The 21,238-nt window shown below is 35.9% G+C and overlaps 7 protein-coding genes across 17 annotated transcripts; 4 read left to right on the forward strand and 3 right to left on the reverse strand.

Moving 5' to 3' along the window:
• The first annotated feature begins 158 nt into the window (after positions 1–158).
• On the forward strand, positions 159–2,617 carry LOC104770310 (nudix hydrolase 20, chloroplastic). The gene is made up of 9 exons (XM_010494713.2): positions 159–635; positions 762–826; positions 992–1,184; positions 1,282–1,362; positions 1,515–1,640; positions 1,769–1,848; positions 1,939–2,054; positions 2,139–2,259; positions 2,364–2,617. Exons 1-9 carry the CDS (start codon positions 354–356, stop codon positions 2,431–2,433), a joined length of 1,134 nt encoding a protein of 377 aa, XP_010493015.2. The 5' UTR covers positions 159–353; the 3' UTR covers positions 2,434–2,617.
• Positions 2,618–2,796: 179 nt separating this feature from the next.
• On the forward strand, positions 2,797–4,689 carry LOC104770311 (uncharacterized). Its single transcript, XM_010494714.3, has 3 exons — positions 2,797–2,905; positions 3,151–3,381; positions 4,391–4,689. Exons 1-3 carry the CDS (start codon positions 2,891–2,893, stop codon positions 4,439–4,441), a joined length of 297 nt encoding a protein of 98 aa, XP_010493016.1. The 5' UTR covers positions 2,797–2,890; the 3' UTR covers positions 4,442–4,689.
• Positions 4,690–6,734: 2,045 nt separating this feature from the next.
• LOC104770312 (putative mediator of RNA polymerase II transcription subunit 19b) lies at positions 6,735–8,918 on the forward strand. Its single transcript, XM_010494717.3, has 6 exons — positions 6,735–7,165; positions 7,267–7,562; positions 7,741–7,947; positions 8,126–8,185; positions 8,332–8,480; positions 8,703–8,918. The coding sequence occupies exons 1-5, from the start codon at positions 7,138–7,140 to the stop codon at positions 8,380–8,382; spliced, it is 642 nt and encodes a 213-aa protein (XP_010493019.2). The 5' UTR covers positions 6,735–7,137; the 3' UTR covers positions 8,383–8,480; positions 8,703–8,918.
• A 152-nt stretch (positions 8,919–9,070) lies between these two features.
• Positions 9,071–12,343, reverse strand: LOC104770313 (uncharacterized). 2 transcript variants are annotated; one of them, XM_010494718.3, is made up of 13 exons: positions 12,145–12,343; positions 11,959–12,054; positions 11,762–11,839; positions 11,325–11,405; positions 11,014–11,233; positions 10,870–10,928; positions 10,713–10,762; positions 10,536–10,623; positions 10,187–10,432; positions 9,999–10,091; positions 9,824–9,928; positions 9,622–9,738; positions 9,071–9,527 (listed from the first exon to the last, which is right to left on the reverse strand). In XM_010494718.3, the coding sequence occupies exons 1-13, from the start codon at positions 12,208–12,210 to the stop codon at positions 9,462–9,464; spliced, it is 1,365 nt and encodes a 454-aa protein (XP_010493020.1). In that variant the 5' UTR covers positions 12,211–12,343; the 3' UTR covers positions 9,071–9,461. The 2 variants fall into 2 exon arrangements, with proteins under 2 accessions (XP_010493020.1, XP_087361130.1); XM_087505004.1 differs by having other exon boundaries at positions 10,187–10,438; positions 12,145–12,306.
• Positions 12,344–12,664: 321 nt separating this feature from the next.
• LOC104770314 (uncharacterized) lies at positions 12,665–15,021 on the reverse strand. The gene is made up of 6 exons (XM_010494719.3): positions 14,425–15,021; positions 13,889–13,961; positions 13,702–13,795; positions 13,498–13,608; positions 13,331–13,385; positions 12,665–13,239 (listed from the first exon to the last, which is right to left on the reverse strand). Exons 1-6 carry the CDS (start codon positions 14,455–14,457, stop codon positions 12,856–12,858), a joined length of 750 nt encoding a protein of 249 aa, XP_010493021.1. The 5' UTR covers positions 14,458–15,021; the 3' UTR covers positions 12,665–12,855.
• A 199-nt stretch (positions 15,022–15,220) lies between these two features.
• On the forward strand, positions 15,221–18,147 carry LOC104770316 (uncharacterized). 10 transcript variants are annotated; one of them, XM_010494720.3, is made up of 14 exons: positions 15,221–15,686; positions 15,766–15,806; positions 15,915–16,007; positions 16,093–16,167; positions 16,255–16,304; positions 16,404–16,493; positions 16,578–16,634; positions 16,720–16,789; positions 16,866–16,967; positions 17,054–17,106; positions 17,187–17,340; positions 17,420–17,504; positions 17,582–17,710; positions 17,806–18,147. In XM_010494720.3, the coding sequence occupies exons 1-14, from the start codon at positions 15,374–15,376 to the stop codon at positions 18,000–18,002; spliced, it is 1,509 nt and encodes a 502-aa protein (XP_010493022.1). In that variant the 5' UTR covers positions 15,221–15,373; the 3' UTR covers positions 18,003–18,147. The 10 variants fall into 10 exon arrangements, 4 of the variants coding, with proteins under 4 accessions (XP_010493022.1, XP_087362119.1, XP_087362120.1 ...); XR_015593598.1 differs by having other exon boundaries at positions 15,232–15,686; positions 17,054–17,101; XR_015593599.1 differs by having other exon boundaries at positions 15,232–15,686; positions 16,870–16,967.
• LOC104770315 (elongation factor 1-beta 2) lies at positions 18,019–19,594 on the reverse strand. Its single transcript, XM_019241795.2, has 6 exons — positions 19,339–19,594; positions 19,150–19,266; positions 18,978–19,050; positions 18,699–18,822; positions 18,421–18,534; positions 18,019–18,328 (listed from the first exon to the last, which is right to left on the reverse strand). The coding sequence occupies exons 1-6, from the start codon at positions 19,422–19,424 to the stop codon at positions 18,165–18,167; spliced, it is 678 nt and encodes a 225-aa protein (XP_019097340.1). The 5' UTR covers positions 19,425–19,594; the 3' UTR covers positions 18,019–18,164.
• Between the last annotated feature and the right edge of the window lie 1,644 nt (positions 19,595–21,238).

Below are 21,238 nucleotides of genomic sequence, written 5' to 3' on the forward strand. Positions count from 1 at the left end.
AAACTTTCATAATTAAAAAAAAATAATAACAGTAGATAATAGTAATATTGGACTAGTAGTAGTACCAATTTTACCGCAGCAGTAAAAATAAAATATTCTACCAAAAAAAAAATTAAAAAAGTAAAAATAAAATAATCATCAAAGTAAACCATATGTATAAGCAAGGGAATTTTGTTGATTTTATAAACAAGACCAGAGTCACGGGTCACGAGACCAGTGAAACCAAACTTCTCACATTGGCAATGTAAAAAGTACCGACCTGGTGACTAACTCATTCGTATCTATAACAACACTCGGATTCCTCTAAAACTAGACACAGCATTGAGCATTTGTGTCTCAATCACCATCGGAAAATGGCATCTGGGTTTTGCTCGCTTGGTCTTTCTCTCACTTCCTTACTCTCATCCCACGCGCTAGCACGGCGCGTTGTGCTACCCACTCTACGGTGGCGTTCGAGTTCTATTTCTATGTCTCCTCCGCTGCGTATTTCCCGCGCTTTATCATCAGCTCCGATAAGCTCATCCTTCACGTGGGACGACGTAATCGAGACCGGTCGGGCGGAGTATGCTACGCCTCACCACTCATCCAATCTCACCGGGTTTCTCCAGAAGGTCGATCGCTGCAATCGTGGATCCGTAAGTCCCACTGAATTTGAAAAATTGATTCTTGTCGTGTTAAAGTGTTTGTAGTGAATTATAAAGCTGAAACAGAACCAAAAAAAACTGTTAGCTTTATAAAGGTTCAATTTTTATATTTTGCAGGAAAAGTTATCTGAGTTCATTCCATTTGTTATAGAGGAACAAATAGTTGGTTATATTCATAAAGGGTAAACTATACATTCTTGCTCAACCTATAAGCTATACTGTCTCTGCTGCTTCTGTGATTCTCATCAAATTGAGGTTTTAAAAATTGGAACTTTTCTATTAGTTTTGGTTGGCAGAATCTTGAATGCGCTCAAATGGTTTGTTCTCTCTCTCTGTACATTGAACAGATTTTTTACCGAGTACTTGAGTGAGTTTCAAGATATCTTTACATTTGCACAAGATGGTTCTTGCCCTGACCGTGTTGGTGACTATGTAACGCTTAATCCCATGTTTCAAAAGCCTGAAGATAGAACCAGAGCAGTTGCAGATGTTATCAAAATCTTGGCTGACAAAGGAATCATTCCAGGAATACGAAATGAGGTATGGGTTGATGTTTGATGTTATATCCTAACTCTCCAATGATGTTTGATAAGTTCTGTGATTCTAGTTGTCTTTCATTTTGTTTCTTTCTCACCAGCTGTATCCTGTGAAATCATCGTTTAATGCCCCGGTCCTTTTTTCGCTAGAGCGTGCAGCTGGTCCTTATTTCGGATTAAAGGTAATAAATCATACATACTGCACCGAACTGTTTCAGCTTGTAACCATGAACACCACTTTTGATGCATTCCTTACGCGAGTGATGCTATAAACTCTGCTCTATACGTGTTTTTTTTTTTTTAATTCACATGGCTCTCTTGTTATCTAGTATAGGGTTACGGAGTTCACATGAATGGATATGTAGAAAGAGATGGACAAAAATCTCTATGGATTGGTAAGAGAAGTCTGGCAGAATCCACTTATCCAGGAATGCTTGATCACCTAGTTGCTGGAGGATTGGTAAGATTTCTCCTAGTCCGTTGGTTACCTGCTGATGATGAAAGCATTAGAAAGTCTATACTAGTGATTATAAAATAAGGGAATTGAAATGCACATTTTGTTTCATCATCCGACTGGGAACCTTATAGCCTCACGGGATTAGCTGCGGGGAGAATCTAGTAAAGGAATGTGAAGAGGAAGCTGGAATTACCAAAATCATTGCTAATAGGTAAGACCTTCTCCTCAGTTTTTTCAACAAAAGTAGTATGTATAGCTCTCAATGTTTTCAAACCTCTTGCATTTTTATGTTTTATGAAAGGGCAATAGCGGTGGGTGCTGTTTCCTACATGGATATCGACCATTACTGTTTCAAACGTGATGTGCTGTTTTGTTATGATTTGGAACTCCCTGAAGATTTTGTTCCCCAAAATCAAGGTTAGGCAATCACTAGTAACGCATGAGTTGCTCTGAGGGGTATGCTCTTTCATAGCATTGTGGTCTAATTAAATTACATTGCAGATGGAGAAGTTGAGAGCTTCAAGTTGATTCCAGTAGCACAAGTTGCTAATGTGATTCGGGAGACTAGTTTTTTCAAGTCGAACTGTTCCCTTGTCATTATTGACTTCTTGTTTCGGCACGGGTACTAACTCCTTATGACCCCCGGGATTTTAGTGCTCTCGCCTCGGATACTAACATCCTTATGACCCCTTAACAAAACATTATGTTCCATTTTTGGCTATGCAGGTTCATCAGACCAGAACAATCGGGTTACTTGGATCTTTACCGACGCCTGAGGAATGGAGATTGCTCATAATTAAGGATGTTACTATCTGATGTGTTTTTTTGTTAAGTAGAAGCTCACTCTGGCTCTGTAATAGGTTCTTGCGTGTAACTAGATGCATTCATGATAATAGTATGATACATTCATGACAAAGAACATGCAAAGTTGTAAACCTCAACAACTTCAATTTCTACTCATGGTTAGATGTCTTCATGAATCATGACCTAACAGCCTTTTCCAGAAGGATGCATGCAAGCAAATTAAGTTAGTATTTAAAAATTCCCCGGAAACTAAGGAACACCATTGCTTGAGATCCCCCAAATTTAGAACCAATCTAAATCTGCTCCTATACAACCGTGAATCCCAACCGTTTTACGTATAAAGGAAAAAAAAATGGGGGTTTTTTCGAAGAGAAATCGTCCTCCCTCATCATGAACGTATTCATCAATGTTTAAGAATCTCTTTCTTCTAAACCAAGCAATATCTGTTTATGGATAAGAGGGAGGCATGCTCTCTAATTGTTTTCGCTCTTCATCTTGTTTCTTTTCTTCTATCCTAATATTTTGAAATCATTGATCTTTATGATGTCTTCATGAGTTTTCATCGGTTAATGCGCGTTTTAGAATGGGGAAAATTAACCGATGAAATCTAAACATGTTTGTTTTTGTGTTTTTTTTATAGATGTTTGTTTCCCTGAGAAAACTATGTATATGTTTATATATCTAACAAGCTTAATAATGGCTGGTACAGAATGCTGGATGGACTCCAGTTCCACAGTTCGGAGGATGGGACCAAATCGGACCAAATGACGAAACAAACTACTCGGTTGTCTTCTCCAAAGCTCGCGCTAACAGGAAGCAGAACAAAGCTGGTGTGAGACATTCTAGTTTGGGAAGCCAACAAGAACTCATGGCAAGTGCTCGTCGCAACCACCAGCAACTTCACCATCGCCACGAAACTCAAGACGATGACCCTGTCATGGTAATTCCCATCTCTCTCTCTCTCTCCACTTACTCTTCTATAGATTTTTTTGTTCATATACCCCTTGTGATGCTCCTTTTCCCCTTAGTCAACGCGCATGGATCATCACAAGGTGGTATAACAATTCATGAAATGATTTCTGTTTGCCTGGTTGCTTTGTTTTGTGTTTCTACATGGGTACGTACGTCCATACAAAAGTTTGTTCCATTTCTTTCTCAACCCATAGACATGACCGTGGTATAACTTGCAACTGCATCTCCTTAGGAAGGCTTATTCATAATACTTCTCTAAAACATAAATCACTGTCAATAGAAGTATAGAACTATACAGGAACGCAGTCTATTATGAGTTAATTAATTGCATCTCTTTGTATATAAGATCGTTTTTATGGTGTGTGTATTACACAATTATATAGTTTTATTATATTCTCATAATATGAATTAAAGTGAAGTAAACATAGATGCAAAAAAAAAAAAAACGAGAACCACAATTTCACTATTTTGCTAAGGTTTCTGAAATATTCGGCCTTCACTTAGTTGGAGCCACAAAATTTATTTAAATTGGAGAACATTCGCACACTACTTAGTTAACATATCAATATATTTTCATTGGTGTTGTGGATTCAAATCACTAGATCTTCATTATTTTGCATGATTAATGAGAGTCAGATAAGTTTGTTTTGCATGCATGGAGCCTCCAACTCATATAAGGGCAGCTACGAATGGAGTGTATATGTGATTTTAGTTCATAGCTACTATTTTCAAGCAAAGATGAAAACCTCACATCTAGTTTGTATAGCACCCGAAATCACCTTGCTAGATGAAGCATAATGATCTCATCTATTACTATTCTCAATTGATTCATCTTCGTAGATCTAACATATATTTATATATTTATCTATATATAAGAAATGTAGAGGTAGCATATTGTCTCACTGTCATAAGATTATGTATATATACATGTGTAGAGTATTAGTCTCTCTTACCTTACTGATTTACTTACCATGCAGAAGAAGAAGAGGATCTTGACCTACATTAATTGTTGTATCAGGCCAAACTAGGCCCTTGTTCCAAAAACTTGCAATCTATCTGTCCTCGATGACATTGCAAAAATACGTTGCAGCGTGTAATGAATGAGTGTAACATTTCTGTAATCTTCTTCATCAAAAGGAAAGGAAAAAACGGAGACGTACGTTTCTGTAATATATGTGCATCATCTGTTAATATACTCCACTCCTGGTTGGTGTGTATATACTTTCTGACTTAATTCTGCCTACATTATTATGATAAGAGAGCAATTTAACATGAATCACATTTCCCTCAAATCAAAATTATATATATTGTAATCCACAGTAGATTCGTTCCGTCTTGATTATTGTTAAATGCACCCTAGCTAAAAAAGCCTAAAACCAAATACGTGGACAAGTTCTTAACAATTGTAGAATAAATTAAAAATGAAAAAAGAACTTGCATTACACAAATGATGAAAAAAAAAGATCCGGTAAAGTTAACCAACTGTAAGCGGAAAATTACATAAAACTAAACACAAGTATCGTAGTAATTCACCCCCTTCTCAACATATCTAGTCGTAGATTTTTATTTTATTCACAAACTTGGATCTTGGAGACGTGAGGAGCGTGAATCCCATGCGGATCCCTTTAAGATTTTTATTCACTTTATATAACCAGCAAGCATCATCATATTATTGTTGAGACGAAAAACACACCTCTCTCTCCTTGCAGCTTCAAACCCTAACTAAAAATTACTTAGTTCGTTCCTCTCTTTGATCGTCTATCTTGATTCACACTGCCCAATAATCAATTTCTAGTATATGACTTGTACATACGCACAGAATTAATATTTGTAATAAAATAACATAATTGAATTATTATTTGTAATAAAATATATAACTAATTATTAATTTAGAATAAAGTAAAAGAATTTTAAGTAATTTTACAATATAATTTGGTTGAATGTTAGCAAATTTTGATGTTACTGTACCAAAAGTAAAAGTAAATTATTTTGTAAAAAGTAAAATTTTTTAAAAATATTTTACAATATAATTTGGTTGAATATTTGCAATTTTTTATGTTACTACTAAAAGTAAATGTAACAAATTAAAGACAAAGATTTGTGTAACTTATTTGCAAATTGCAACACCACAAGCTCATATTAATTTAATTTCTGAAAATATATATATTTGAACTGTTATTATAAGTATAAAATTAAAATCTATATTTTTTTGATTGTAATATATAGATTTTAATTTTATACATGTGACTTGAAGGATTGGACATGTGACTTGTGCTTTATTGGACAAAAATGCATAATAATTGTACCTTAATCTTCTGATGAACCTTGAATCCTTTAAGTATTGTACCTTGAATCTAATCCTTGTTGAGAGCCAATATTGCTCCCCCAATATCTCCTTTCGACGAGAGCTCAAGGGCCATCTTGAACTCTTCAATAGCTTGCTCTTGAAGAGCATGCTTTTGACGTCGAGCTTGGCTTTGATGTCGTTGACGTCGAGTTTGCTTCTTAAGATGTTCTGCCCTTTGAAGACGTTCCCTCTGACGACGTCGTGCAACTTCAGCTTCAGAGTCAACCGGCTCCTCAGGCTCAGCCTCTAGCCCTCAAGCAGTGTTTTTGAATAAATTATTTAAATATAAAACTATCTATGTTTATATAAAAGTGAGTATTTATAAAATTTAGAATTAATAATTAACTGTATATTTTTCTTAATCCCTTTGTCTATACTTTTATGTAGAATTAATAACATAAAATTAAAAATAAGTAAATAAATAATTTCGAATTTTATGATATATATATATATATATAATCTCCTTATAATTATTTAAAAATTTTTGTATTTTTTTAATAAATTCTGTAATTTTGGATAATTATCTTTTGACATTATTAATATTTTTTAAAACAAAATATTTTATTTTTGTTGTAATCAAATTCTTCTTATTAAGTATTAATTTTTACACATGTCAAAATCTGAAATTGATAACATGACACATGTCAAAATCTTGTTAATGGCTAACTTTCAGAACCCAATTTTATATTATAAGATTTAAAAAAAAAATTTGTAATCACTTAAATTCGTAAATTATTACTTAAAATCTGTAATCACTTAAATTATCTTCTTAGCAACCCTAACAATAATAATATGCACGCAACCGAGTAAAAAAAAATATAAAACGAACCGTAATGAAACTATAGAGATGATATTTGGGTTGAGAAGGCCCAACTAAAGCCCGTACATGACCACTATTGGTGTTTACCCAAATGAAATGGATGAATCCAATCAAGAAATCGGCCGGCTAAAATCTGTCAAAACTGATCCACCAGCTTGTTTTATATAACCACCAGCAAGCATCATCATCATTGTACAATGAGACGAATAACAACACACACACCTCTCTCTCTCCTTGGAGCTTCAAACCCTAATTAAAAAAAAATTACTTGTTCGTTCTTCTCTTCGAGCGTCCCTCTTGATTCACAGTCACTGCCCAACTAATTCACGCGGGAAATCGACGATCACTAGCTAACACGTTGCTGATTGGGGGTTTCGCGCTATAGGGAGTTGAGGGTTTGCGATGAGACCTGCCTTGTGAAAACATATGTATGGGCGGTGCTTGCTGCTTCTTCTATTCTCTCTCACACTAGTCAAATCTTGAGCTTTTTGGGCTCTTTTGGTTTCATAGATTCCAATTAGGGTTCTACGAATTGCAGTTTGATCAATTCTAAAGATATGGAGTCAGAGAGCAATAAGTTTGGAGGTAAAAAAGCTTTGGTTTTTTTTTTTCTTTTTTTTTTTTTCTTTCAATTTTGGAATTGAGGGTCGTCAATGAGATTGTTTGATTTTTTTTTTATTGCAAAGGTCCGAGAGAATTGGGTGGTGCTTTAGATCTTATAACACAATACAAGTTGTTGCCACACCATGAATTCTTTTGCAAGAGGTCACTCCCTGAGTCACTTTCAGATGCTCATTACCTTCACAATCTGGTTGGAGACACAGAGATTAGAAAAGGAGAAGGGATGCAATTGGATCAGCTTCTTCCTAATGCTTCACTTGGCCGAGATACTAGTAATAATGCTCGCATCCAACCTTTTGTTCTTGATGAACTTAAGGAGGCTTTTGAGCTTAATGATACTGCCCCTGTTGAATTGCCTCCAGTTAGTATCTTCTCTCTCTCTCTCTATATATATGTGATTTAGTGTAGATATCTGATTCTGTTGGTATTGGAATTGGAATTAGAATATGATACATGATAAGTTGAATTACCTGCCAAGTATCTTGTTATGATAGTTGAGCTGTGTAAGTCATTATGAGATCTTCGGTTTCTACATTCAGGCAGAGAAGGGAGCTCCTACCATTGCGTCTAAATCTAAAAGCGAGTCAAAAGATAAGGACAGGAAGCATAAGAAACATAGAGACAAGGGCAAGGAGAAAGATAGGGAACATAAGAAGCACAAGCACAAGCATAAAGATAGGAGCAAAGATAAGGATAAAGACAAGGATCGAGAACGAAAGAAGGAAAAAAGTGGACACCATGATAAGGTAAGAGCTTTCTTGGTGCCTTTGTTTCCTACGATTAGCGTAATGGCAAAGTGTTTTTCCATTTCTTTGAGCTGGGATACGTTTTTAGCGGTTTAATGTGTCCATTGTTCAATTCGTCAGAGTTAGCAAATCTATGCCGTCTAGAAATTTACATGGTACGTTATCTTTTAACTTTCAGAAAAGGAAAAGCAATGGGGATGCAGATCTTGATGACGTTCAGAGGCACAAAAAGAGTAAGGTAATGTATTAATTGCGATGTAAGATATATCCATTTCACTGATGCTGACATTTGGACGTTACTGTTTGCTCGCACAGTAGCGTTAGAGAAGTAGTTGTTCGGCAATTTGATTTTGGTCGTCCCTAAAACTAACTAACTTTTTGCAGCATAAGAGCTCAAAGCCTGATGAAATGGGAGCGATGAAGCTTAATGGCTGAAGCAGTGGACACTCTCATTTTTTGTATTGCTCACACAAGGACGTGTTATGGAGAGGTTTAAAAGCAGCTACTTAAGTCACTGTTGACAAATTTGTTAGGTAAGTGTCCTTGTACTATCTCTTTCCAGGCTTCCAGCTTGTGCATTCTCGGCCACTAGACTCATCGTCATGATCTAAGGCTGATAAGAAGATAACCTGACTAGTAACTGTGAATGCACTAGCTTAACAATTTTAGTGTCTCAATGGTTGGCATTTGGCAATGTCTATATGTGATGTTGATTTGTCTCATCTAATAGCAATTATTTGATTTTGGCTTTGTAGGTATAATCTCTAAATAAATAATACATTGTGGGGAAAGTTCGGAAGGACGAAGCAACTAAAGTTTGCGGGGAAGAATCACAATTTGTATTATAATTTGATTTGGTGGCAGCTTTGTACATTTTCTTATAAACAAGTTATGAAGTGAATCCATTCTAGTGACCATTTTAGTAGAAACGTTTTGAGCTATATATATAGAGTGGGTAAAATCACATGGAACTCATATCTTCGCAGTTATTACAATTGTGAAGGCTATCTATCAGATCGTAAAGCATACCAAGATGGTTTTGAACGTGTGGTCGTTACTAATTATGTACCTTCCTCTGGGTATAATCTTATCTATGGAAAAAAATTTTACCAGAAACAAAGTCTTTCAGAAAGGTGTTTGTTTAGTCTCGAGCAAAAAAGTTATAATTTTGGTACAAAAAGTCCAAAGGTTTAAAAGACATCAAACCATCTGAAACGGAACAAAAGGTGGTCTGTGCAGAGGAAGAGTCAGTGGCTGACAAAAAGTTTTAAGACTACATCAAGTTTGAGTTCATGTAGGCGCAGATATGTAATGAATAGCAAAAGATCAAACTCTATCAGCAAAACATACTAACGGGAAAATCTCAAACCCTTAACCAACAAAACCTTAGTGGGGAATGTTCCAATCCTTCTCACTCTTCTCTCCTCACTACTCTCTGTTCACCAGACAAAAGCTGCCTTCCATTTGAAAGAAACATTCCAAGATGTGTGACCTCATATGCTTAACACTCCCTTTCATTTTCTAGCAAAGGTCTCACCCTTGTGCTCACCCCCGGCGCAAACTATATAGCCTGCTTCCACCTATATACATATTGATGTTTTGATTATGGAATCCGTAAAAGCTTTGATATGTACGGGACACTGTGTATTATGAAAACGGAAAGGAGCAACGTACTTGGCAGTCTCTCAGAGTAACACGCTCTTGAAGCTGTGCGTTACTGCAAATGACTGAGCCTTGTATTGAACATCCGTCTCCAATTGTAGCATGGTCCATCACAACTGAATTCACAATCTGCACCCAAATATAAGCAGCTGAGTGTATTTTCGAGATGTTCACTCCTATTCTTTGGTTGGCGTGAGTAAAATTTCATTGTTACCTTCACATTGGAGCCTATCCGGCAATGTCTCCCAATTACAGATCTTTTGACACTGCATTTATCACCGACTTGAGAGCCTTCTCCAAGCATACAATGTGGTCCAACCTGCATCCCATGAATAGTTATTGACAATCACGGACAAATTGCCCAGTATCTACACAAATCTGGGACGTACTGTGGTTTTTGATCCAAGCTCAGCTGATGGGTGGACAATGTTGTGATGAGCCGAAAAGGAGTATCCGGATAGGTGGTTTGCATCACCAATAACCTGCACAAGTTTGAACAATTACGGAGCTCGATATGTCAACTGAGAAAAAATTAATAGAAAAAGGTGTGGAAGACATTTATGAGGAAACAACTTACATCCCTATTTACGTCCATGAAGGCTTGAATGCTATTCAAGCGGACAAAAAACTTACTTTCATCCGCTATATAAACACAGCATTTATGGGTTTTTCGGCTATCCAGACCTGATTCATAAACTTGATGAAAGCTCGGCAAAGATGCGTTTGAGAGAATTTGAGACAAGACCACCTCATTGTTCTGCATATTATCCTTTCCATTTCCAATTTCTTCTACATTATTTTGGTCAGAGGAGACATCTGATCGCTGAGACTCAAGAGGAAAAAGCACAAACAAAGGATCAAAATGCTAATAAAACAAATGGTATAATCTCCATTAGTCTCATTTGCAAGGACCTTATCCAACTAACCAGCTGTGTGCGAACAAGATATGGTAGTACATCCTGTTTTAGGCTCCGAAAAGCAGGTTTTTGATCCAAAACTTCCTGCAGAACTGATCTGTAAGACACAAGAGAAGAGACAAAAGAACATATTGAGTATCAACATATAAAACTAAACTGTTAGCAGGAAAGCTAGATCTGACCGACCTCTTGAAAGCATATATATGAGAATCCATGAGATCTGATCGCAGTTCCATCTAAATCGAAAATGATAAAATAATAAGAAACTGTATGAAGATTTATCTACAGTCAGATGAAAAGATGCATTGTAGGTCAATAAGAAGTTATAATTAGAGAACATTACCTTGCCAGCCGCACATAGAATGCTCTTTTTTACTCGGGTATCTTTCTTAATCTCAGTCCCTAACACAATTTTAGAAGGTAAACGAACAACAAGTTAAAGCATTTTGTTGCCTTAAGTGACAAAAAGGAAAATTTAAAGTAGGACCTTTGGCAATGTATAACAAGAATTGTTTCCAGGAATCAAGCCCTACGATATCCTCGCAAGCAGGTTTCTTGGTTTTATCTTTCCCACTAGAACCCCCGGATTCTGATGGCCCACTCACAGGTTGAGCACAGAGCATTACAGTTACTGCTGCATCATGCCTTCTATGAGTGGCAGCGACAGCACCCGGAGGAATATCAGAAACAATGTCTCCACTTACAATCTACATCAAGGCGTATTTCCAGTAAGCTAAAAGCTCAAAAGTTACACAAAACAAAACTTACAAGAAGGGCATAAGCTAAGAGACGGCTGACCAAAATGTCTTTGGCAGTTAAGTGGTGTGCAATTGCCCTGAGAGCCCCAGCAGTTCCAACATTCTCAGCAACAGCGGCAACCTAAAGTAAGATTATCCAACAAACCATAGAATAAAACTACTCAGTTTGTTATGTTTATAACCTCAGGACAAGCACAATATGCAAAAAGCCTTCCAGGGTGGGAAAACCTATTAACCATTGGAGTCAGGGTAGTCCTAATCAAACAAACGGCTCATAGTGTAGCTGCACTTGGTAGTTCTAGAGCCAACAACACCTATAACGAACATTACACTAGATTCTTCCTATCATACATACATTATACAAGATTCTTCCTATCATACATAGAGTTTTAACTGCGAATCTACAATGCACTAGATCTAGATGAAGAAACAGGGCTCCAATTATGAATTAAGTAAGGTAAGGAATGTAAGAAAAACCTCAACATGTAAACGATCAACACAAGCAGCAGATATCCATCCACCAACTTTAAGAGCAGCATCTTCTCCTTCAACAACCTGTTCCATCAATGGAAAAAACGAAGAATCTAAGCTCCACCAATTGAAAACATTCAACCTAATCATATCAGAACAAGGAAATCAGTAATTGCATGAAGAAGATATGATAGAAGGCGTACGACGATCAGATCCTTGAGATTATTGCTCTCGAGCAGATCAAGAACGTAAGATAACACCGGACGATTCGCTACGGGAAGCAACGCCTTAGGAACTTCCTAAACAGCAAAAAGAAAACGAAATTAGCTAATTCGCCTAAACTTACATCGAAATAACTGTTTCAGCTGATGAAAGTGAAAGAGACCGACCTTGGAGACTAAGGGAACAAGATTACTAGAGAAGCCTCCGGCGAGAATCACGACCTGGAAATCCATTTTATTGTAACTGAATTGACGGTGTCGACGAAGCAAAGCGAGAGAGAGAGGTTTCGAGTTTTTCTCACTTTCTGGGGTTTTGATTTTGAGAAGACAAACAACGACGATATCAAAACCCGCTTGTTCATTTAGAGTATCTGCTTTTGGATCCGACCGGGTCGTTCGGTTTAATCTTGGGTCATCAATTAATCAAAACTTTAATTTGTATGTCAAATCTCTTAATAACATAAAACAGTTAAATCTCTCTGTTTAAGGTGTCATTATGCTTTGGATGTTGGAAAAGATAAATAAAAATGACAATTATATAATGTGAACAATCAATCTCCTACATAAACACTGCTTCTTTTATGTATAATAAGTGTGATTAATCAAAACTTAATTAAAACTTTAACCAAGAAAAAATAGGTTTAAATCTCTCTGTGATTAAGCTTTGCTTGGATGTTGGAAAAAGATGAACAAAAATACCAAAATTATATAAAAGAGAATGTGAGCAATCAATCTTCTACATAAACACTGCTTCTTATATGTATAATAAGTGGTGTCAGTTCCTAAGTTGTTGTTTCCTTTCCCCATATCTTAGCTTTTTTAGTCATATCACCTAACTTAATACCAAACGTCCAAACCCCAAACTTGTTCAGTCTTGGTCTACTCTATGCTTTCTTCATCATAATCTTCCTCATCACTAGCACTAGCCTGATGTTGTTGTTGTTGTTGATCATGATCTATTTTCATTTCGTTCATTCCCAACAACGGCCACTCTGGACTTTCTTCTAGCTGTTTTTCTAGCCATGTAGCAGTGTCTCCATTCTCATCTAAATCCACATTCAGATCGAAGTTCCTTGCGTTACTATGATCTTTCTTCCAAGATGTATCTCTGTTTTCAGGAGAGGGTGTCCTGCTGCTTCCGGGAGAACCATCTTCTAAATCTTCTTCAAACGTAAGAGACAGGCCAGTTCTTGTTCTTCCACTACCCCGTCCGCGGCCTTTACCCTGCCTTCCTCTGTCACTGCCAGAATGTTTGACCTCATACTGTAACAAGGCCAAAAAAAAAAAAGGCTTAAAACATAAGCATTAAAGCCAAAACAACTGTCTATTGGCAAAATAAGTCTTGGCTAGTTACCATTTGAGTGCTCTTCATATCTTCTTCGTTGCAATTACTTTCATCGACAAGTTTCCTGAAAATTCAGAATAACGAGTTGTTAGAGATGAAAATCTATACCAACGTGAAGTCGTTTGCTTGGTGTGACACAGAGTAGTAGAAGCTGATAGAGTGATTTTGGGACTAACCTTCTTTTGGTAGCAGATTGGTCTTCAGCATCTGAGCCACACAAATCAGGAACTTTACCAACAGTATCTCTTAGAAAATCAAAGACATTAAACGCGTGCACACACTGCTTCCTGTAAAAGAAAAAAAGAATAAAAACCTTTCAATAAGCAAGAAAACAATTGGTTTATAGATAAGCACAAAAAGATGAGAGTTTTCACACTTACAAATGAAAGGAGCTGACAGTTTTCGCTCCTCGGCTGAGAGTTATATCATATGTGTGATTACATAAGTCTTGTAAAAATAGCTCCAAAGCTTTAGCTGCAAATTTACATCCAAACCAGAATGGTTAAGCCACATGTGACACAAGCTGAATGAACAACGTTTGAGTAAGAAAAAGAAAACATGACTTACAGACAAGAAGAGGGACAGCCATTGCAATTTTGCCAACTTCCTCATCGGTTTGCATAATCTTCTTAATCCTTGTCTGAAAACCACAAAAATTTGAAGTTCAATTACGTTGGTAAAAAGATCCTCAAGAAACCAAAAGCAAAAGGCAGCCACCACAGTCAGTATTGTTCAACAAGATACATCTCACCTTCTACAGAAATTACAAAATCATATTCCTTAAATCTTAAGACACTACGAAATTTTCATATACAGAGAGATCTCATCTTTTAAGTCTTAAACAAGATATCTCTGCAGCTTCTTTATCTCTTAGCCCTGAACAAAAACAGTCCTCAAAGTCCAAGACACATTCACATAAATTCAAAACCCTAAAGAAGACAAAAGAAAAAAGATCATGGAAGAAACCCTTGTAAGCACAACGAAAGTGAAACCTAACTACTACACTCACAACCAAGAAAAACAGAGAAAGTAGTAATTTGCCATAGGAACGAAACGAACTTATATAAGTAAATAAAGAAAAGAGTGAAAGTAATTTGTCATACCGCTGGAAAACGTGTCTGGAGCTTCTTCTTCATCCTTGTTCAACAGAAACGAAGCAGCTTCCCAAAGTCAAAAGGGGGATGAAGATAGATAAAACTAAAACCCTAATTTTAAATTTTTTTGTGTTGCTTGCTTCCGTTCTCTCTGTGAATAATAATAAATAAGAAGGATAAAATCAAATTAACAAAATCAATATATATGTTGATTCCATCAAACACGACAACATAAGGAAAAAAAAAAAAAAAGGTTTCTTCTTAGAAGAAATTGGTCTCTGTTTCCTGATTCGTCCTTCTCGGACCCAAATCGGACGCAATGGACTTTCTTTTTTTTTTTTTATTGAGAGATGGAAAAATAAGATGAAACAAAATTAAAATTAATCTTGTAAAGAGAAATTTTGTTTTTTTATTTAACAAGTTCTATAAAATCTATGTAACCTTTAAAGATGAAATTTAACACAAGAAATAAGTAAACTCAAAATCTTAGGTTTTTAATAAACTATAGGTTTCATATATATAAAAATTTATAATAAGTTACAGTTACAGAAGAAAATCACTTGTACTATACTAATTAAATGAAGAAAAAAAGTAACACAATTGTTTAAATGTTTCTACAAAATAGCAAACAGTTATATTATATTGGTAATTTTATTTTATATTTATTTATTTACTTATGTATCCAGCTTTTAATCATTTGTGTAAAAATAGTATTTTTTTCTCATGTGTAAAAATAATATTTTTCTAAAAGAGAAATTGAAAGTATAGAATAATTTATTTGGAAAATAAAATAAAATTCAAAAATAAGACAGCCACACATGTTTAATTGGAGGCTAATCTCTCTCTAGATTCTGGTAACAACACTTTTGAACTGGAGTCGGACCGCAGGAAAGCTAAAAGACTGATCACATTGTCTGATCTTCTGACAGACACAGACCAAGCTAAAGTATACACAGAGATGTCTGTGTCTCTAAGTAACACTTGTCTTCGATTACCCACCACTGCTTTAGTTCGACCAAAACCCATAATTCTCGATGGAGTTATCCCTTTTCGTGTACCAAGCTCTCATATCTCCTTATCCCGTTTTGGTTTCAAATCAAACCAAATCTTTAGAACTCAGACCCCAAGAATCTTCAAGTACTGTTTGCCTCAGAGAGTGTCCGATGAAAGGAGAGAAACACAAGTAACAACCGAAGAAGATGAAGAAAAGGTTGTTGATTCTCAGAGGCTTTTCTCTAATCTTAATCGATCAACGTTGAAACGAGAATCTGGTACAAAGATTGTATCTTTTTGCATTTGAATTACCCAAATGTGTATAGAACTTTTGGCTAAGTTTTGAAAAATTTTCAGGAAGTTTGTCCAGTGCGATTTTCTTGGTTGCTGGCACTACTGTAAGTTTCTTCTTTCTCATAACTCTCTCAAGATTTTTTCTTGAAACTATTGGAAGGAAGGGATCAAGTTTGGTTTATGGTAAAAGCTCTATCCTATTTCTTGATTAGGTAGGTGCAGGGATACTTGCAATTCCAGCCGTGACACAAGAATCAGGTTTCTTGGCCTCTGCAGTTGCCTGTATTTTCTGTTGGGCGTTCATGGTAATAATTGATGGCTCTTCTTATATCTTTTAACGTTTCTTGCAAATAATGTATTGGTCATCAGAAACATATCTTTTGGCTTCAGGTTGTGACAGGTTTGCTGGTTGCTGAAGTAAATGTCAACACCATGAGTGAACTAGGCTCTGGAGGCGTATCTCTCGTATATATCCCTGAAACCGATATACTTCTCTGCCAACTAACTTCACTTAAGTTTAATAAACTCAGCTTTGACTTGATATTTTGGCAGGTCTCAATGGCGAAGCGGACTCTTGGATCTGCTGGAGTTCAAGTTGTTTCGTAATCATCCTCTCATTCTCATTTCAAAACTTGCTTTACATAGTTGCCTTCACTGTTCCTTTCAGTTACACTTGAAATACAACCCTTTCTGTTCTGTAGTTGGTCCTACATTCTAATACATTACACCCTTCTCGTGGCCTACCTTGCTCGGTCTTCAGGCATCCTTACAAACTTCCTCGGCATTCCAATGTATGAAACTCCAATTGATCCTTATACTTACACTGAATTTTGAGTGCTATGATGCTGTACTTATTCCCCCAAAATGTTCTGTAGATGGGAGAGTGCAACTCTGTTCTCAATGGTTTTCGGAGGCCTTTGCTTCTTTGGAAGGTTAGCTCTTCATTTTAAAACAGTCAGTAAGAATGGAATAGTGGACCTGAGAAGTAGTACTATAACTTACTCCATGTGGTTGTAGCCAGCGATTCATCGGTGCAGCTAATGGAGTTCTGGTGTTTGGAGTAATTGCATCGTTTGCAGCACTCGTGGTAACATTTTCGTTTAAAGACTTTCCTATGAGTTTATCAAAGGAAAACCCAAACCAAAGATGTCCAATTTTGTTAGGCAGTTGCGAGTGGAGACTTACACTGGGAAGCTCTTCTCAAGGCTAACTTTGAGGCCGTTCCTATGAGTATACCCATTCTTGCCCTTTCATTTGTTTATCAGGTAGTTCACAGTTAATCTCATGATTCAACCTTTTGAGTCTTGACTCTAAGATGTATAAACTTGCTTAACTGATGGTTTTCTTTCAGAATGTGGTGCCTGTCCTATGCACTGATCTTGAAGGAGACTTGCCGAAAGTAAGGTGACATCATACCCTGCAATGGTGATGGTGAAACTCACTGATTCTGTATCAATTAACTCAGCCTTTTGTCTTATCTTCAGAACGGCGATTGTTCTTGGCACAGCCATACCACTTGGCTTGTTTCTTGTGTGGAATGCTGTAATTCTTGGATCGTTTCCAGCAGATATTGGTGTGGCTGCTGAGAAAATGGTTGATCCTCTGCAGCAATTGAGATCAAGCAGTGTCATTGTTGGTGTAAGTTTCGTTACTCTTGCGTATAAGATAAACTAACTACCACCAATCACCTCACATCAGTCTTGTTTTGATCACACAGCCTTTTGTGGAAGCATTCTCTCTTTTTGCAATCGCAACATCCTATATCGGATTTGTCTTAGGCCTCTCAGATTTCTTCTCTGATTGTGAGTACTGAGTATCATTAAATCTACTGTCATGGAAACTTAACTGAATAAATTTTTTCGTTTGTATAACTTTCAAGTATTGAAGCTCCCAAGTGGCCAGAACAAGCCTCTTCTTTACTTTCTCACACTGGTTCCACCGCTTGTCCTGTCACTGCTAGACCCAGAGATTTTCTTCAAAGCCTTGGATTTTGCCGGGACATATGGAGGTACAAGTCTCTTCTTTAACCACCTGAATGAACAGAACACTCATTTGACCAAACTAAAAAAAAAACTGACTGTTGTTTCCCTTCTGGTTCTGTAGTTCTAGTTTTGTTCGGAATCATCCCAGGGGCAATGTCTTGGTCAGATAGGTACATAGTCTCATCAACAACAGGAACAAGATTGCCGCAACTTGTCCCAGGAGGAAAACTCACCCTTTCTCTTGTGACGGGAGCAGCAGGATACGTGATTCTTTCTGAAGTAATAGAGAATTTTTCAAAGTACCTGAGTGCTTCTTAATAACAATGAATAGGAATAATAAAAAAAAAGCTTTTATAATTTAGTGTTATTGTAATATGAAGGAGGTCTTGCAACTAGAAAAGAAACATCTTCAGCAAACCATACAAACGAAAACAAAACTTGGAAATCAAATATGTTTTGGTAAGGAGAGGTTTAAAGTCTCTAGATCTTGTTGAATGCGACGATGTCACAACTCTGGATGTACTCGTTGTTAGGCTCTGAGGTGAGGAAATCTTCAATGAGGTTGTCTGGGGAGACAAGGTCATCAACAATGGTGAGCATAATTGTGAGTTTCTTGATTCCGTAACCAACTGGCACCAGTTTAGCTGCAAAGAAAAAAAAAACTCAATTAGAAAATTGTCCAACAAAAACAAAATTCAAAGTTAACTCTCTTTATAGATCAAAAGTGTAAACGTACAAGCTCCCCATAAAAGACCGGGCATCTCAACAGCACGAACACACTCTTCCAGTTTCTTCATGTCAGTCTCATCATCCCATGGCTTAACATCCATAAGCACAGAGGACTTTCCACCTATATCAAAGAATAAGAATCCAAAATAAAAATCAAGATGCAGTGACTCATTTCACATGCTTTCCCAAATAAAAACCAAGAGACAAGCTCGTATATCAATTCCAGCAGAAGAATAAGCCAAACTTAAGACTTCGAATCCTATCCAGTTCAAACTAGAGACTTACTCTCTTTAGGCTTCTTGGTGTCCTTCTTAGCAGCCTCCCTCTCCTCTGCAGCTTTCTTTTCCTCTTCGGTCTCGTCACCAAAGAGATCAATGTCATCATCATCATCAGCAGCAGCTGCAGGTGCCTGTTGATTCATGGATAATAATAAATCAAACACACAAACACAGCTCGTGGATCTCTAACAAAAGACTAGAAGTATAACCATATCAAAGCAAGGTTACCTTTCCTAAAGGCTACAACTAAGGTAATCAAGAATTAAGCATTGAAGTAAAAAAGTACCTCAGCCTCAACAGAGGGAGCAGCAGCAGCAGCAGAGCCACCGATTTGAACTCCAACAGCCTTTCCTGGGAAGCTGCAACAAATCAAAAAACTCTGTCATTAAATTGGAAGATCAATAAATAATAATTCCAAATCTGACTAATTTAATTCCAAAAATAAGAAAAGGACGAACCTTTTAGCGAGGTGAGAAGCAACACACTCGTACCACTTGCTAGCATTAGGGAAAGCATCGCTGGGTTTCACTGGAACGGCAGCGTAAACCTTAACATCATCCACAGACAATTGATCTCTGCGAATTCAAACTCTATTAGAAAAAGTTAAGACGATCGTATAACGAAATAGGAAAAGGGACAAGCTTTACCCGGAGATGTAGGTTTTTCCGGCGAGGTGCTCCTCCACGGATTTGACACCTTCCTCTGTGTGTAGATCTGAGAAAGTAACGGCCATTGTTGCTGTTTTTTTGGGGAGTGGAGGATGATGAAAGATCAAAAGAGAGAGAGACGGAGAGAGGGAGAGAGAAGCCGCTTTAAAAACCTAAAAGAGTTGAGTGTGTGTATAGCTTGAGTCTCTGTGAAACCCTAAACCCGATTAAGAAATACACACTGTTACGGGCTAAGCTGATATCTATCTTTGGGCTTGTTTATGGGCCTTAATACGGGACAAGGAAATATAAATTTCAAAAGCTAGGTTTGGAAAAAAAGACGCATCGAATACGTTTATTGAGTATGAAAATAGTTTAATTTCCTTCTTTTAATAAGAAAATTGTTAGAAATAGTCTTTTTTTTTCTTTTTTTTTTTACATAATTACAGTGTGTTAAATTATTTTTTTAATTATTTTTTTGGTTTAGGTTTATATTTTACATTTTGTCTTGAAGAGGTATAATTTGTATTTGGAGTTTAGGATTTCAAGTTTAGAATTTACTTCATTTTATTGAAAATGGACAACAAAGAGAATATTTTTGCAAAAGAGTATAGAAAATTGGCATTTTTGTATATGCTTTTTTACAACTAAACTTTTAATGAGCTTTTGCAAAAATGCCAATTTTCTATATCTTTTTATTAAAAAATTAGTGATAAATTTGACTTTTTAAAGGTAAGCTAAAATGCAGAAAAAAAAGTTCAAATGCATTCTACAAAAGCAAAGATGGAGATTAATAATCTGGCTTTATGGATGCCCACTAAGCTAAATAATCAATCTTCCTCATTTTCTTAGGAAATTTAAGCCTAAAAAAGAGCAAAGAAGGATCTCAATCAATGAAAATATTAATTCTAACAAGAGGACATAAAAAAAATGTGAGATGGCGAAGTATGTTTATCGATGGAGCGCGCTGACGTTGGGAGCATATATCCCTTTTAGAGAATCGATTGATAGTCTTGAAACATGAAATTTCTTTAGATACATTTATTTCTTTTATTAAGCTTTAATTTAGCTATTTGGTTATAAATTTATATATCAAACAATCAAAAGTATTGATTTGTAAATACTTACTTTACCTTTAAAACATATTAAAAAGTATACTTTTAAAATAATTTTCTACAGTAAATTATATTTTAATTTATTTTACCGATTATATGATCTTAAATACTTCCCAAGTTCATGAACATACTTTTTTGCAATTTAGTAGGTATAGGAGAGTTTTAGTTCTCTGAAAGAGAAAGTTTTCCCTACCATTATTGGCTTTGAATTTGTGTTTCTCTTATGGATTTTCTGGTTCATTTCGCTAGCCTTAAGAGTTTTTCATTTTGTTTTGTTTATGTAGACTAACAAAATGTATATTCTACACAATATAGAGTGTGAAAAAAAAATTATATAATCACAGTTATGTCTAACCTTAAGGGTATAGGGCTTTTATCTCACAACTTCATCTATATTAAGATTTTTATAATAATTTTATTGAGATCTTTCAATATTTAGCTATGTATATTTTTAATGTAATTTCTCTTCACATATAGTTATTTCTCGGTTTCTAAGACTGTCTATTTATATTTATCCATGACGAGTAATAATAGTGTTTTTTTTTATTGTAGGTAATTTTTTTTTGACATGTCTAGTTACATATAATTTTTTTTTCTCTTCATTTCTAACCCAAAAGAATAAAGTTCTTAGGATTTTGAGGGAGTTATATACTTTTCCATGTAATCATATATACATGAAACTGATATAATTAAAAGTTTTATCCATAGATAGAGTTTACATAGCCTAAAAGCATTATAGAAAGGAGAAAACAATAATTTTTCTTATATAAATGTCTTATCTTAAA

The sequence above is a fragment of the Camelina sativa genome, chromosome 20 (assembly GCF_030686135.1).
Source record: "Camelina sativa cultivar CO46 ecotype springtype chromosome 20, ASM3068613v1".
Classification (NCBI taxonomy): Eukaryota; Viridiplantae; Streptophyta; class Magnoliopsida; order Brassicales; family Brassicaceae; genus Camelina; species Camelina sativa.

Bases quoted from the DNA above. Each gene is read 5' to 3' on its own strand.
- LOC104770310 (XM_010494713.2), top strand. From the start codon at position 354: ATGGCATCTGGGTTTTGCTCGCTTGGTCTTTCTCTCACTTCCTTACTC. The intron at 636-761 runs GTAAGTCCCACT...TATATTTTGCAG, and splicing joins ATCGCTGCAATCGTGGATCC to GAAAAGTTATCTGAGTTCAT. The intron at 2,260-2,363 runs GTACTAACTCCT...TTGGCTATGCAG, and splicing joins GACTTCTTGTTTCGGCACGG to GTTCATCAGACCAGAACAAT.
- LOC104770311 (XM_010494714.3), top strand. The intron at 3,382-4,390 runs GTAATTCCCATC...CTTACCATGCAG, and splicing joins AAGACGATGACCCTGTCATG to AAGAAGAAGAGGATCTTGAC.
- LOC104770312 (XM_010494717.3), top strand. From the start codon at position 7,138: ATGGAGTCAGAGAGCAATAAGTTTGGAG. The intron at 7,948-8,125 runs GTAAGAGCTTTC...TTTAACTTTCAG, and splicing joins AAAGTGGACACCATGATAAG to AAAAGGAAAAGCAATGGGGA. The intron at 8,186-8,331 runs GTAATGTATTAA...AACTTTTTGCAG, and splicing joins AGAGGCACAAAAAGAGTAAG to CATAAGAGCTCAAAGCCTGA.
- LOC104770313 (XM_087505004.1), bottom strand. From the start codon at position 12,210: ATGGATTTCCAGGTCGTGATTCTCGCCGGAGGCTTCTCTAGTAATCTT. The intron at 12,055-12,144 runs GTCGGTCTCTTT...TTTGCTGTTTAG, and splicing joins TTGTTCCCTTAGTCTCCAAG to GAAGTTCCTAAGGCGTTGCT. The intron at 9,929-9,998 runs GTACGTCCCAGA...CATGGGATGCAG, and splicing joins AGCTTGGATCAAAAACCACA to GTTGGACCACATTGTATGCT.
- LOC104770314 (XM_010494719.3), bottom strand. From the start codon at position 14,457: ATGAAGAAGAAGCTCCAGACACGTTTTCCAGCG. The intron at 13,609-13,701 runs GTAAGTGTGAAA...TTTCTTTTACAG, and splicing joins ACTGTCAGCTCCTTTCATTT to GAAGCAGTGTGTGCACGCGT. The intron at 13,240-13,330 runs GTAACTAGCCAA...GCCTTGTTACAG, and splicing joins ATATGAAGAGCACTCAAATG to TATGAGGTCAAACATTCTGG.
- LOC104770316 (XM_010494720.3), top strand. From the start codon at position 15,374: ATGTCTGTGTCTCTAAGTAACACTTGTCTTCGATTACCCACCACTGCT. The intron at 15,687-15,765 runs GTACAAAGATTG...AAAAATTTTCAG, and splicing joins AACGTTGAAACGAGAATCTG to GAAGTTTGTCCAGTGCGATT. The intron at 16,635-16,719 runs GTTAGCTCTTCA...ATGTGGTTGTAG, and splicing joins GGCCTTTGCTTCTTTGGAAG to CCAGCGATTCATCGGTGCAG.
- LOC104770315 (XM_019241795.2), bottom strand. From the start codon at position 19,424: ATGGCCGTTACTTTCTCAGATCTACACACAGAGGAAGGTGTCAAATCC. The intron at 19,051-19,149 runs GTTCGTCCTTTT...GATTTGTTGCAG, and splicing joins GCTTCTCACCTCGCTAAAAG to CTTCCCAGGAAAGGCTGTTG. The intron at 18,329-18,420 runs GTACGTTTACAC...TTTTCTTTGCAG, and splicing joins CGGTCTTTTATGGGGAGCTT to CTAAACTGGTGCCAGTTGGT.